The sequence below is a fragment of the Loxodonta africana genome, chromosome 8 (genome assembly GCF_030014295.1).
Source record: "Loxodonta africana isolate mLoxAfr1 chromosome 8, mLoxAfr1.hap2, whole genome shotgun sequence".
NCBI classification, from domain to species: Eukaryota; Metazoa; Chordata; class Mammalia; order Proboscidea; family Elephantidae; genus Loxodonta; species Loxodonta africana.
Window position 1 is genome coordinate 74,377,571 of NC_087349.1, and position 14,396 is coordinate 74,391,966.

The 14,396-nt window shown below is 35.7% G+C and overlaps 1 protein-coding gene across 3 annotated transcripts in view; it reads right to left on the minus strand.

Annotated features, from left to right (window-relative positions):
- The window catches only part of ETV1 (ETS variant transcription factor 1), a 104,175-nt gene that overhangs the window by 76,742 nt on the left and 13,037 nt on the right, over positions 1–14,396 (minus strand). For all 3 annotated transcript variants that reach the window (XM_064290026.1, XM_064290027.1, XM_064290028.1), the window contains one exon: positions 12,968–13,021. In XM_064290026.1, the coding sequence (XP_064146096.1) occupies positions 12,968–13,021 (54 nt within the window). The remainder of the gene's footprint in view (positions 1–12,967; positions 13,022–14,396) is intronic.

Below are 14,396 nucleotides of genomic sequence, written 5' to 3' on the forward strand. Positions count from 1 at the left end.
TAAAGAAAAAGATACTAATAAGTAAAAGTTCATATTGTTCTTATTTGCTCTTCTGCCCACATACAATTAAGGGCATAAAATCACTATTCTCTTAAAACCACGGAGAGTCAATAACCTTCTTCAGTTTCAGTGTTTCTTTTTTTTAAATAAGGGTGTTGATCTTGTTAACTATCATGTCTTTCAAGCTGCAGCTGTGGGAATTCTATGACTGGGTTTACTACTACTTTGGGAATTCCAGGACTACTAGTAGTACTGCTCTAACTCTGCTGCCACTAACTACTACTACTGCCTCCATTGTCCAAACGGAGGAGAATATGTTACAACTGAAACATTTCTGAGGTCAAAATCTGTGCGTAAATAACATGAAAATATAGGATGTTATCGTAAGCATTCCTAAAATCTGCATAAATAAGAGAAAAGCTTGGAGGCAGAGAACTGCAAGCACTGTAGTCTAGGTGAGAACTGAAAGAGTTCCCAAATACAAAGTCCTCCCATCTTGTTTTCCCACATCTATGAGCTCAAATGAGTTCACAATACTTCTTTCCTGGGTGTTTCCTGTTAGGAGGTTTAGTTGGTCCCTTTCTATCTACCATACCTTGATGAGAAGAATTTTCATATAATATCAATGTCCTATATAAAGAACATTCTTTGTTAGCTATGTAGATTTTTTTCAGAGTATCAACAATTTTGAAATCTTTACGTGTCTTGAGTTCTGGCTATCAGAGAAGGAAGTTCTCTACAGATATACACTCATGAGCTGGGGACCTGAGCTGTGTGGTTTTAATCATCACAAGCATTAGTTATTTGATTATTCTATGCTCTAGGTTTGTCTTTATATAAAAGGGAACAATACCAAGTTATTTCAGAGTATTTGTGCTAAACAGAGGAACATATTGCTACATTTGACTACCAAATAATATTCATTAGAGAGCTTAATCTGATAACTGAGGCTTAACTTTAATGTTATATAAATGCGAGCAGTGTTCCATTATCCTGCAAAGACAAATGAAACACAGGAAAATAAAATCAGATATTTGCATTCCATTGTAACAACTTAAGCCACTTGGGTATATTAAAAAAAAAAAAAAAACCAAAACCCGTTGTCGTTGAGTTGATTCCAACTCATAGCAACCCTATAGGACAGACTAGAGCTGCCCCGCAGGGTTTCCAAGGAGCACCTGGTGTATTTGAACTGCCAAGCATTTGGTTAGCAGTCATAGCACTTAACCACTACACCACCAGGGTTTCCCTTGTGTATATACATATATATATAATACATATATTTAAATGTTTCTAAGTGTTAAGTACATAAGAAGATTTCCATTCAATGAAATTCAATACTCATTGAGCCCTTACAAAGTAAAAATTACACAAAGATGAACAGGACATGGTCCTTCCTCTAAAAGTCAGGTGAAATAGTATTAAACCTGGGGTGTATACAAAGCACTTATGAACACATAAACTCCAAAACCAAATCCATTGCCATCAAGTTGATTCCGACTCATATGAACACATACCAAAAACCCATCGGAGTCAAGTCAATTCTGACTCAAAGGGACCCTAAAGGACAGAGTAGAACTGCCCCACAGGGTTTCCAAGGAGGGCCTGGTGAATTCGAACTGCTGACATTTTGGTTAGCAGCCGTAGCTCCTAAACACTGCACCACCAGGGTTTTCCTATGAACACATAGGAGTTGTTAATTCTGACTAGGGTGATCAAGGAGTGACACCTGAACTGAATCTTAAAGAACGAGTAAGATCTCAAAAGCAGAGTAGGTCAAAGAGCACCCTAAGCAACAGTGTATAAGTATAAACACATATGTTGTGAATAAGACATAAAACATAGCCTGGAATGGCAGGAAAATAGATAACCCACGGGCATGCTGTGATAAAAGGGGCCTAAAAATAAGTTGGATGGGCCCAGATTAGAATGCTGTATCACTGGGTTTTTATGTAGACAATAGGCAATCACTGACGATTTAAACGGTGGTAACGTAACGACATGAATAAACTGTATCTAAGATTAACAAAGAATGGGTTGGATTTGGTGTAGGAGGAGACAGGCATCAAGGAGATCAGTTCAAAAGTGATAAAACTATGTTGGGTGAGGATTTGAAGTGTCTGAATGAGGGCAGCATCAAGAGAATTAAAAAAGAGGAGAGATATTCTAGGAACATTTTGGAAGTAAATCAATAAAATTGGATATGAGGGAATAAGCGATAAGTCAAAGAGGACTTCATGTATTCTTTAACTGAGTGAATGCTTACAATTTTAACTGGGTTGAGGAATACTGATAGAGACATAGCGTTATTGGAAATATCCTGAGTTTGTTTCCAATTTTTGAATTTGAGATTGTCTCACGTATTTACGGAGAAAGCTAAGCAGAAATTACCTATATATGTCTCTCACACACATGCAAAACACACACACACTCAAAAACCAAAAAAAAAAAAAGAAAAGAAATGAACAAACCCCATTGCTGTTGAATTGATTCTGACTCATAGCAACACTATAAGACAGAGTAGAACTGTCCCATAGGATTTCCAAAGAGCAGCTAGTAGATTCAAACCACCAACCTTTTGATTAGCAGCCAAGCTCTTCACCACTGAGCCACCAGGGCTCCACACACTCAAAGGAATGGTCATATATGTGTATATGTATAAATGTTTTGCATTCCATCATCAAAATACCCAGGACACATCAGTTATTGAAATCAGGTATGATATTCAACATATTTAACAAACCACAAAGCCCAGGCATCAACCAATCAGATCTGGACAATAGTATGAACTAACGTACAAAGGCCAATGGTTGAAAGAAAGTGTTACGTGCCAGAGGAAATTGGTCCAGACTTACTCACACCAAGATGGTGCGAATGGCTATTTCTTTGAGGCAGTCCTATGACAGAGACATTAGGGCTATTTGCTGTATTGTTTCATTTTGTTTTAAATCAGGACTTCGATATACTTAGACATTACACCTTCTATTCACATTAAAATTAAATAGGGGTGGATATAATAATAACTAATATTGGAGTACATTGTTTTCAAAAAACTGTAAGCCATGTTTCTTAGTCCCCCATCACAGGAATATTGCCATAGGCTAAAGATGCAAACACAGACACTGACGGTGAGCCATGTAGAAAAATATAAGCTCCATGCAAAAATAAAATACATATTTTTCTGGTTTGCCCACCACTATATAAAAAAAAAAAAATTTTTTTTTTTTTTTTTTTATATCACCAGTACCTGGAACAGTGTATGGTATGTAATCGGGCTCAAAATATATTTGCCGAATGAACAAACCTTTAGGGTCTTAAAAATCTACTTAGCATGCTTAATAAAACCATACAACTGCATAAACATGCGTATTCAATAAAAAAGCTAAATTAAAATCTCATAAGTAAAATATGAAGTAAACTGCTGCACTGTTAAGGTTTATTATTCATGTTTAAAATCATAAAAATTAAGACAATGGATATGGTTCTCATTTTTAAGGGTATGATCATTCCAGTTTTATGAGCAGAAATATGAGTTTATGTTTATAAGATTTCTCCATAATAAGAGATATATAAAGGGACTATCACAAGTGAAAGACCTACTGAAGGATCTAAAAATTATTCGTAACAGAATTGTAAAGCCAATAACTAGGAGTAACTGTGAAACAAACCTCTGAATATTTTAATACAGCAAAATGAACTTTCTTGCTAAACCCTAGATTTAAATAAGATGCAAAAGACAGCATACAAAACCATTAAAGAAAAGTACTTTTTCTTATCTTAAAGCTCAATCAGACATTGTATGAGCAGAATTTTCAATATAGCCATTCATGATATATTGTCAATAACTGAGTTCTTGAGTTAACATCACCCTCAGCTACTGCCACATGCAACTAGTTCTGGTTGGAGTATAATTCATTAGATTCTAAAAAACCAACAAAAACAAACCAACCATTTTTACTTAGTAAGACACAGCACAATTTCTCATTAGGAGGAAATTCAATAACAAACAAAAGCAAGCATGCATTGTGCATCTTAAGTAGACGTTCAATATTATAAAAGAAAATAAAATATAAAAAATGATACAAATAAAAACGTGTAACACTAACATACAATTATGACGAAAGGTCCCTGTGTACTATATTTGATTTCATGAAATGTACATTTTCTCTGACACGCTGAGGAGTCCCTGGGTGGCACAAATAGTTAAATGCTCAACTACTGCACTAGCCAAAAAGTTGGCAGTCAAACCCACCCACAGGCGCCTCAGAAGACAGGCCTGGCCACTTGCTTCTAAAAGGTCATAACCTTAAAAACCCTGTGAAATAGTTTTACTCTGCACACATGGGGTCACCATGAGGCTGAACTGGCTCGATGACAACCAACAACAACAAAGAACTGGTGGCCCCCCTAAAAAGATACTTCTTTTCATGATTACTTCGGCAAACTGCTGTGTCAGCTTTCTTATGCATCACCATATGTAAGTATATTTGTTAAAAATAATGGAACAAAGATGGTAATATTTGGTTCTGTAATTAATCTTCCACTCTCAACCCTTACCTGGATTGATCAACAAATGGTGTTTGGTTCTCAACTATTAAGTCCAGTCACTGCATAACAATGTACTCATTTAATATTGAGCAAAGTTCAACTGAAGATGGCATAGATCACTCGCCTCAAATTAATTTGTTGCTAATTATAGGGTGAATGGGGAATGTTTACTGACATACTTCCTTTGAGTATCTTTCTCAAGTCAAGTTCTAGGACATGTTGCTATACTAAAGGCAAAATTAAAGAAGGTTAAATGGGTCAATTGGGAAAGGAAAAGCTAAAGGCTTGGGTTGAAATATATACTTTTAATTTTCAGCAATAATGGAACAAAAAAAGTATTTTTGTTGTTGTTTGTTTTGGGGGTAGGTTTTGTTTTGATTTTGTCTGTTTGTTTTTAGTTTCTTTGGCATTAAATCTAAAATACCTACCTTAGGAAGAGTGACCTATGGTAAAACCAAAATTTTTGAAAAGGATCTACTAAACCAGACTTTACTAAAATTAAGGCTGATACATTTTGCAGATATGTATATAATACTTTAAACCCGTTGCCATCCAGTTGATTCCGACTCATAGTGACCCTATAGGACAGAGTAGAGTTTCCAAGAAGTGGCTGACGGATTCAAACAGCTGACCTTTTGATTAACAGCCATAAATTATCACGAAGCTCTGTGCCACCAGGGCTTCGTAACTCTTTATAGAAATTCTTATTTACATAGTATTTTCCTATTAATTATGCTTTTTCTAATGCCCACTTTTAAATTCAGATAAGCACTCACCTTATTTAGATGTTATCCTTTCTTACTCCTTGAGTATGTAAAACGTGTCACAGAATCATATGTGGCCTGAACTTGAGAGATTATTTGGTTCCCTGTCATCTTACAGATAGGTAAATAAAGGTTAAGTGACATGCCCAAAGTCTATGATTTAGCTCTTGCTTCTTTTACTGAAATTGATGGGTTTCTGTGAGGTTATCTGAAACGTAAACTCTTGCAAGATGGAGCTATTTTCCAAACAATTGCTATTTTGAGTTCAGAAATGTATTCTCTGCGAAATAATCAAACATCAAACTAAACTTTCATCTTGCTGAAAAAGTGGCTGCTGGGTTCTAAAATGTGACAGGCATAGGGCAGGTATGCAGTGCTATCAACGTAAGAGTAGAACATCTGATGACAAGAAATACCTTGGAAGCATCTGAACAAGGTGGGGTTACAAATGTCTGTGAACATTCAGAACTTATTAGGTGCCCTCTTAAATTAGAACTGATTGTAGTATGACAGGGATCTACAACCAGGGATAACTTTCTCACACCTAAATGTGAAAGAAAATAAGTAATAAAGTAGTCTTCAGAATTAAAAATACGAATAACTCTAGCATAGATTATAAAAACTCAGAAATTATCTAAAAAAAATGGAAACTCTGGTGGTGTAGTGGTTAAGAGCTAGAGCTGCTAACCAAACGGTCAGAAGTTCGAATCCACCAGGTGCTCCTTGGAAACTCTATGGGGCAGTTCTATTCTGTCCTATAGGGTCGCTAGGAGTCAGAATCAACTTGACAGCAACAGGTTTTTTTTTTTTTTTTTTTTTAATCTAAAAATATCACTTCTTTATGCACTTTAGTTTTTAATTCTCTAGTATATTTTAAATAATAAAATGACAATATATTATTTCTATAAAAGTTTTCAGGAACTTATCTATTATGTAATTAGTTGTATATGTGTATGAATAGCAGGTTCCATCTTATAACTTGATTGCAAAAGACTGACAGTGCTCTTTTTACAAACAAGTAAATGACAGCATAGGCAAATGTCTGAGTCAGACTCTCTCAGGACAGGGCACATGCAGCTGTATTCGAATGAACTTCCCTAAATGATTCTTATTCATACACAAGTGCAAATAAAAAGATTACTGAATTCAAGTAGAATTATATAGCTGATTGTTGTTGTTGTTACTGTTGTGAGCTGCTCTCAGGTCAGCCTCTGACTCATTTCGACCCCACATGTTACAGAGTAAGGTTTTCTTGGTTGTAAACTTTATGGAAGCAGATTGCCAGGCCTTTTCTTCCACAGAGCCACTGGGTGGGCTTGATCCACTAACCTTTCGGTTAGTAGCCGATTGCAAACCACTTGAGTCACCTGGACTACTTACACAGCTGAGTACGAGCAGCAAAATAATTAAAACTTATCCAGAGAGTTTATCTGCCTTAGTAGGTCAACAGATAGTATAAAATCGATGAATCAAGAAACTGCAGTACAAGCATGCTATTTAGTATGTGGGACAACTAAAAAAATGATTGTTTCTAGGGAGTAGGACTTTGAAATGCAGAGCTGCAGGAATATGGAATGATTTTGTGTTTTTGTTTTTTCCTACTCTTTGAATGTATTACTTTGATAAAATATTTAAACTGTAAAAACTAGAAAAGCAAAAAACAAAGCAACAAACAAACCAACGACAACCACAAAGCACACACATACACACAAGGAAACTTAGAACTTTCAAGAGCTAACTGTTGCTTAGATATAAGAAAAACATGAGACTATCCATTCTAGAAATGGATAGTTTGAGTCTAATTATGTGTTTAAATAAGCCTCAAAAAAAAAAAAAAAAAGCTAAGTAGCATATTCATATTCTCAAATCCTAGAAATGGAATTCCTCCGAGTGTGTGCTCTCCTTCTAGTAAAAGCAGACAGAGGAATGAAAGAAAACAAAATCTTCTTGGCCAGTCATACCCAAAAATGTAATCAGGCAGTAAAGTTTTCAAAATGAATAATAAAAAGTAAAGCTTTATGAAGTACTCACTTGATGTGTGGAAAAACAAAATACAATAAGGTAGCTTAGTAGAAAGGCAGAAAAGCACAAAATGAAAATCATATATTTAACTTTCCTATCCTGGACAAGCACAGTATGTTGACATAAAATAAATTATTCAGTCAGATCTGCATAGACCTGTCTCACTTGTTTTTTACAAACCAGGTTTGTAATAGTAATCTGTTAAGGTTTATTCTTCCCCCACTTCATTGCAAAAGGATAGTCAAAGTACTGTACTTAAAAAAAAAAAAAAAAAAAATTTACTTGAAGAAGGTGTTTCCCAAGTAATAGTGGCTTTAAATAGTTGAGTTCCACCCCCCCCCCCACACGCACAGTAGTTTGTCTTGATTATTTTGAGACAAGTCACTTGGATTGTATTACAAATATCAGTTAAAATATAGAAGTTTGCAAAAGATTACTTTCATAAATATATTAGAGAGGAGTCAAGGTTATATTTCTTTAACATAACAACATCATTCTAATTGACCTGCATTCCAGTGTGCTTTCTTGAATGTTTAGAGAAAGGAGTACAGTTATAAGAATCTATCCTGCTGGGAATTTTGAATAACCCTGGCACACCCCTGGGAGTTTTCTGAGAGAAAGTGAAATGTAAATGTCAACATCATTAATCCTGTGAATCAATGTAAAGACTGAAATGTACCGGTGTAAACCAAATGAAAACAAACTGGTTATAAAAATAATACATAATTTTATAACGAAGAAGAAAATGGAAGGTGGTAGATTTAAAAAGATTAGCTATTTAATTTAAAGTATATGATTTAAAATATAAGATTAATGATATAATTAAATTCATAATACATAATTTACAAAAATTCTGTTTATAAACATACTTGTATCTATTTGGAAAGATAAGGCTCATCTATATTCTAAATACACTTTGAATTCTCTAAGAAATACAATTCTCTGGACTAAGTTGCATCCAAAAATAATTCTATATTTGTTTTCAGCGGTGTCTAAGTTATGAAAAGATTTCTTTGTAAGACACAACAACCATTAGAACTATGTAGTCATTTTTTTTAGCCTTCACTCATTTCTTAAGATATACCTTTAAGGAGTTTTTTATTGGTTTGCTTGTTTTCATTTGTTTTTAATGTCTACAGTTGGTGGTGCAGTGGTTAAGGGCTCAGCTGCTAACCAAAAGGTTCGCAGTTCAAATCCACCGCTCACTCTTTGGAAACCCTATGGGGTAGTTCTAATCTCTCCTATAGTGTCACTATGAGTCAGAATCGACTGGATGGCAAGGGGTTTTGGTTGCTTCTAAGCTTAGCATCCTTCAAAGGTTAGCAAGTTATAGTGTAACGTCATTGGATTCCATATTCCCATTTGAAATATTTTGTAAATAAAGGCAAAGTATGTTCAGGACAATTTTTAGAAAATACTCAAGTATTGTGGTTTAATCTCATTTTTCACAATTTTTTTAATGTTGGGTTCTCTACTCATATGCATATGTTTATACACTTTACAGTCAAATGTATATTCTGGAATTCAATGTTGGACAGAATTTTGCTGTTCATTCCCCCAACCTGCATTTACATAAGGGCTAAAGGAAAAAAAAAAAAAAGAAGCATCTTATTTGATTGATGTATGTAAGGAACTCCAATTATTCACATTTGAAAAAAAAGAACTTCATAGAATTTATAGAAGGGTCACACGGGGGGATGGAGTTTCTTTCTATGTCTCGAGATAGTATCCCTCTGACACACTAAGCATCCCCAGACAGATTAGAAACCAACATTTGTAAAATGCACATAGAAGACAACACAACCTCTCAGTCCCAGTATTTGAGAACCCTCTCCATTCAGAAATGCTCCTTAGAATCAAATCCACATAAATATCCTATTCCTTTTTTTTAAACCACTTTCCTCTTGCTCTTTCCTCAGTGAACACTGAAATTAGCTGGTCGCCATCACCTGAGCAGTAGTCCTTTATGTCTGTGAAAACCTGAGATAAAGCACCCTTCCATTTTTTTTATTAGGCTATTTCAAGTTTATTTTTACCTTTGTTTATAGATTTCCTTTATAATTAGGGTGCTTTATTCGCAAGTCTTAAAGCCATATTTTAAAATTTTCACCGTAGTTAGTTCCCCTTGAGTCAATTTCAACTTATGGCAACCCCATGTGTCCAGAGTAGCACTGCTCCATACGGCTTTCTAAACACTCTTTGAGTTCTCTAAGGAGCATATCACAAGGCCTGTCTCCTGAGGCCTCTCTGGGTGGGCTCAAACCTACAATCTTTCGAAGAGTAGTCGAGTGCTTAACCATTTGCACCACCCAGGGATTCCTAATTTTTCAGTAATTTAAGTAAAATAAAAACTTTATCATTCTGGAAATGTTTGGTTAAATTTTCATGGTTTTAGCATGTTTTCTCCAGAATGAGACTATGTATATATGTAAAATCAAACTAAACCCACTGTCATCAAGTCAATTTTAACTCATAGAAACCCTGCAGGACAGAGTAGAACTGCCCCAGAGGGATTAATCTTTATGGAGGAGCCCTGATAGTGCAGTGGTTAAGCAGTCAGCTGCTAACCAAAAGGTCAGCAGTTCAAATCCACTAGCCACTCCTTGGAAACCCTATGGGGCAGTTCTACTCTGTCTTATACGGTCACTATGAATCAGAATCGACTTTTTTTTTTTAATCTACATGGAGGCAAACTGCCACATCTTTCTACCACAGAGTGGCTAGTAGATTTGAACCACAGACCTTCCAGTTAGCAGTCAAGCACTTAATCACTGCACCACCAGGGCTCTGTGTGTATGTGTGTGTGTGTGTGTGTGTGTATTGCATATTTATGTGTATTGTTTTAAGGCATGATTTTATATGCTTCAACCTTAAGAAGGAAATTAGGACTCCAACTAACTCTTCAGGGTAGAGGTGGCAAGAAAGGGTCAAGAAAGACTCCAGTGACATAAAATGTAAGCTGAGTCTGGAGTAGGAGATTCACCAGGCTGCAAAGCAGAGGTGAGCATAAAATGAAGGTGTGCAACATCAAAGAAGCACAAAAGAGCTCAATCAGCTTGAAGAATTGCAAGTAATTTAGAATGGCTAAAGCACAGAAAATGGGAAGGTGCTAGAATGACAAGAGTTAAAGCTGAAAAGGTAGGCAAGGCCCAGGTTATAGTACAGTTTTCTGCACAGCTGAAGAATTAGGACTTTGTCCTAAAGGAAGCTTAAGGAGAAAATGAACATGGTCAGGTAGCTTTGCATTAGTGCCCAGTGCCACTGGAGAGGGTAGAAAGGAAGGAGGGAAACTGAAGGCAAGAACAGCAATCAAAAGGCTGATTCATAAATTCAGTCAAGATAGAATGTGATAAGAATACAAAGATGGAGCAGAGGTGATGAAAATAAGGTATTTTTTAAAGACAGAACCAATAATTTGGTAAGTAACTGGAAGTATATGGTAGAGAACTGAATGAGATTAAGATTAAATCTCAGGTTTTAGGCTTTAACGATGATGCCATTAACTTAGAAAGGCAGCAAGAAGAAAAGAGAAACGTTGGTCAGGAAAACTAATGACTTCGGCATTGGACTTGCTAAGCATGCCTTGTTTGCAGAGCGCCATGTTGAAGCTCAGGGTTGTCGTATAAATGCTGTTTTACACGATGCACAGCTGAGGCTGAGGGGCTCAGACCAGGGAGGGTGTTGTCTTTTTCTAATTTATACATAAACCCTGCGGTGGTCCAGCTGAAGATGTCCAAGAGACAGCTGCAGAGGGGAGACCCAACTGGAAAGGGCAATGCAGGAAACATCACTGTATACAGCTGCACTGACTAATACAGTAGTCAATAGCCCTTCGGTTCTACTAGCTACATTTCAAATGCTCAAAGGCCAATGCAGTTAGTAATCACTGTAACAGATGGGACAGAGAGAGGGCATTTACATCGTCATAGAAATTTCACTGGTATAGAGCATGTAAGTAAAGAGGAAAAGTTTGGGAACGTAATCCTGGTGAAAGAAGACACACATGAAGAGAACGGGAGTGCAGTGAGAGGGAGTAATCAAAGAAGTAAAAGGGTAAGGAAAAAAATCAGTTCACTGTGACCAAGAGAAGAGAGATTTCAAGATGAAATGGTCAAGAATAAGAAAAGCTGAAAAGAGGTCAAATAAGGAAAAAAAAAAAAAAAAAAGGAGTACAAAATTACCTTTAGGTAGTTTATTTTACCCTGCCATTTGCATAGCACTGGAATTGTTAACAGTTTCTTCAGATGTAAAATGACTGAGCTAGACTAATTCTCCCACTCAAATGACAGGTTTAGCTTTTAGAAAGAACGCAAGTGCTGCGCAGAAAGGACAACATTGGAAATGTGACCATTCTCTTCCCACTCTTTAATCAAGAAGGCGAGGCCTTGCATAGCCATCTTCCTTCTGTGAGAGATTCTAAGAGTCTCTAATTAAGGTCTATATCATTGCTAAATAGATTTCTTGAAAGTGTGTATCAAAAAACTGTATTCAAACATCAAAGAGTAAATGAAATTCCCTTCCCAAATCAAATATCGAGCTGAACTAAAACATGTAACATGGGACAGAATCTGGAAGAAACCACACTCCCCTTGAAACCTGGGAAATTTAAGACACCAAATATCAAAGAAGAAAACATTGCTTTCAAATATCTGTTACTCGAAGTAATGAATTTGTATTAGATTTAAGATGTTAAGGTGAGAAAACATGGGTTTGATAAGCTGTAATACATTAAGCATCTCTTGTTGCCTTCTGTGAAACTCATCGATGGTCTGAGAAAATGAACCAGTTAAGAGTTTCCAAAGTTGCTAAATGAGCAAAAATGTATTAAGCCAGTTTTACAATCAAGATGGCATTTATATATTTTTCTTCACTATTTGCAACTGAGGTCAATAGCTGCACTTAGTTGGTAGAATGGCAAAGCATAAATATCAGAAGCAAACCCTGAAGCAACCATGTTTGTACAGGCAAAACACTCACTCTGCAATTAAGGGCGAGTGAGTACCCTGTGAATCACTTATCATGCATTCTGTGATAGTTAGGACCTGGAGCAAGGCTCAGGGAAAGGAACGCTGAAGGGACCTTAAGAGAAGCCAGTGGGTACTTCCCTTTGGGTTAATACAACTGAGAAACAGAAAATTCAAGGCTAAAAATTAAAGCAGGTGACAGTTTGTGATTTAATGTAAAATAGTACAATAAGCCAAATAATGTTGGGTCCAGGATCATTTACAGGTTATACAATAAATAATGTCACATGGATTTTAACTACTGACAGCAAAGCAGCACCACACCATGTCCCCCAACAGCATCCAGATTTTCCTTGTAAACATCATGGCAAACTGGAAGTAAACACTCACACACTCATGGTCTACACTCTGTTTCCTCCCCAGGGATATTTACCAAATATAGAGAACAGGATCATCTTTTAATCAGATCAGTTTTCCTTGGCTACTATTTAGAGCTTGGCTAATACCATATAGGGATTCTGCTGATGTCAGACTCTGCCAAATAAAGTCACCCATGACTGTAGGCAAAAAAGGCACTGGCACAACGCAAAAAACAGACACTAGAGGTGAAAATCAACTAAAAAGCAAAACAGAAAGACAAATACAAGAGACGAGTTATACTGTACTTACAACTTTCAGCCTGATAGTCTGGTACGAACTGCTCGTCATTGTCAGGTACCTGAGCTGAAGAAAGAAAAAAAAAAAAAATTTTTTTTTTTTTTTTTAAGATTAAGAGAGAAACTGTTAAGGAATAAGGAATCTCAAGTAAGATCTTGGTCGGTTGAGATCAAACCTACGATTATTTGGCAATGAGTTCCTGTTTAAAATGGTATTGACAGCAATTCTTGGAAAGAGAAATAAAGGGGATCACTGATGGCAGAAAATGTGCCTTCGTGTACGTGTGTAAAATATAACAGTGGTAGTCATAGTCCCTCTGAATTTCACCTACCAGTTAGAAATAAAAGGAATACACAAAATTAAAAAAAAAAAAAAAGGAAGCTACAAGATTTCTACTAGCTGCAGGGTTTCTTTTAGCAAGAATGGAGCAAAAAGATACTTCAATTCACCCACTGCCAGTGCTTAAGCAGTTCATCTAAATTACCTACATGATTATTTTAAATGACGCGCAGTTATCACACACACCCCTCTGCTTCTTTAGAAATGTCTGCTTTTCGTACTGCAAATTAGACTACTGTAACTAAAAACATTTTCTCTAAATTTGACTGAAATACTCTACAAAGTTTTTAAAATAAAAACTGTTTTCAGTGATTATGGCCAAATACAATAAAAATAATAACTAATAAACTGCATCTTGTCATGCAAAATATTTTCCTGGTGACAATTCAGCACTAATAAAAAGAATATCTTTACTTCATCAGTTCTAATGTCAAATGACTTCCCTATTTTCAGTAAAGGAAAAGTACTGAATAAAAAAAAAAAATAGCAGGACTTAATGCATTCGGCTGCAATCAAAACAGAAGTGAGATTTTTCACTCTGAAATGTTTTCATCATGGTTGATTGAGGCCTCACAAAAACCTAATTGACATAATATTACTAAAGTGAGTTTTTGCATGCACACACCATATAAGCACACAAAAACTACATAAAATCAATGTTAGGTTACTTTTAATATGTAAAAACACGTTATCATCCTAATTAGCTTCAGCTTTCATCTGATTAGTATTAATTTTCTAGCATTGTATTGTACTAAAACTTTTTTACCCAATCAAGTTATAGTAAAATGGATGTCAGTTAACCCCACCCCCCAAAATGGGCCTATTCTGTATGAGAATTCTTTTTAAAATTGTGTCTTAAAAACGTTTCAGATAGGCAACTGACAGGGTTAAAAAAAACTATATAAAAAGGAATTAGCTTACTGAATATAGCACACATAGGATTAGCTTGTTTTGTTGTTGTTTATATAATAAAAAAAAGTATTTCAAAAATCAGAACTATGTGGCTGAATACTATTTATGCTATATTACTAACAGAATGTAAGTATCTAATGATTTCATATCGGATTGTCTATTATATGCAGTTTGACTTTCAACTGTTTTT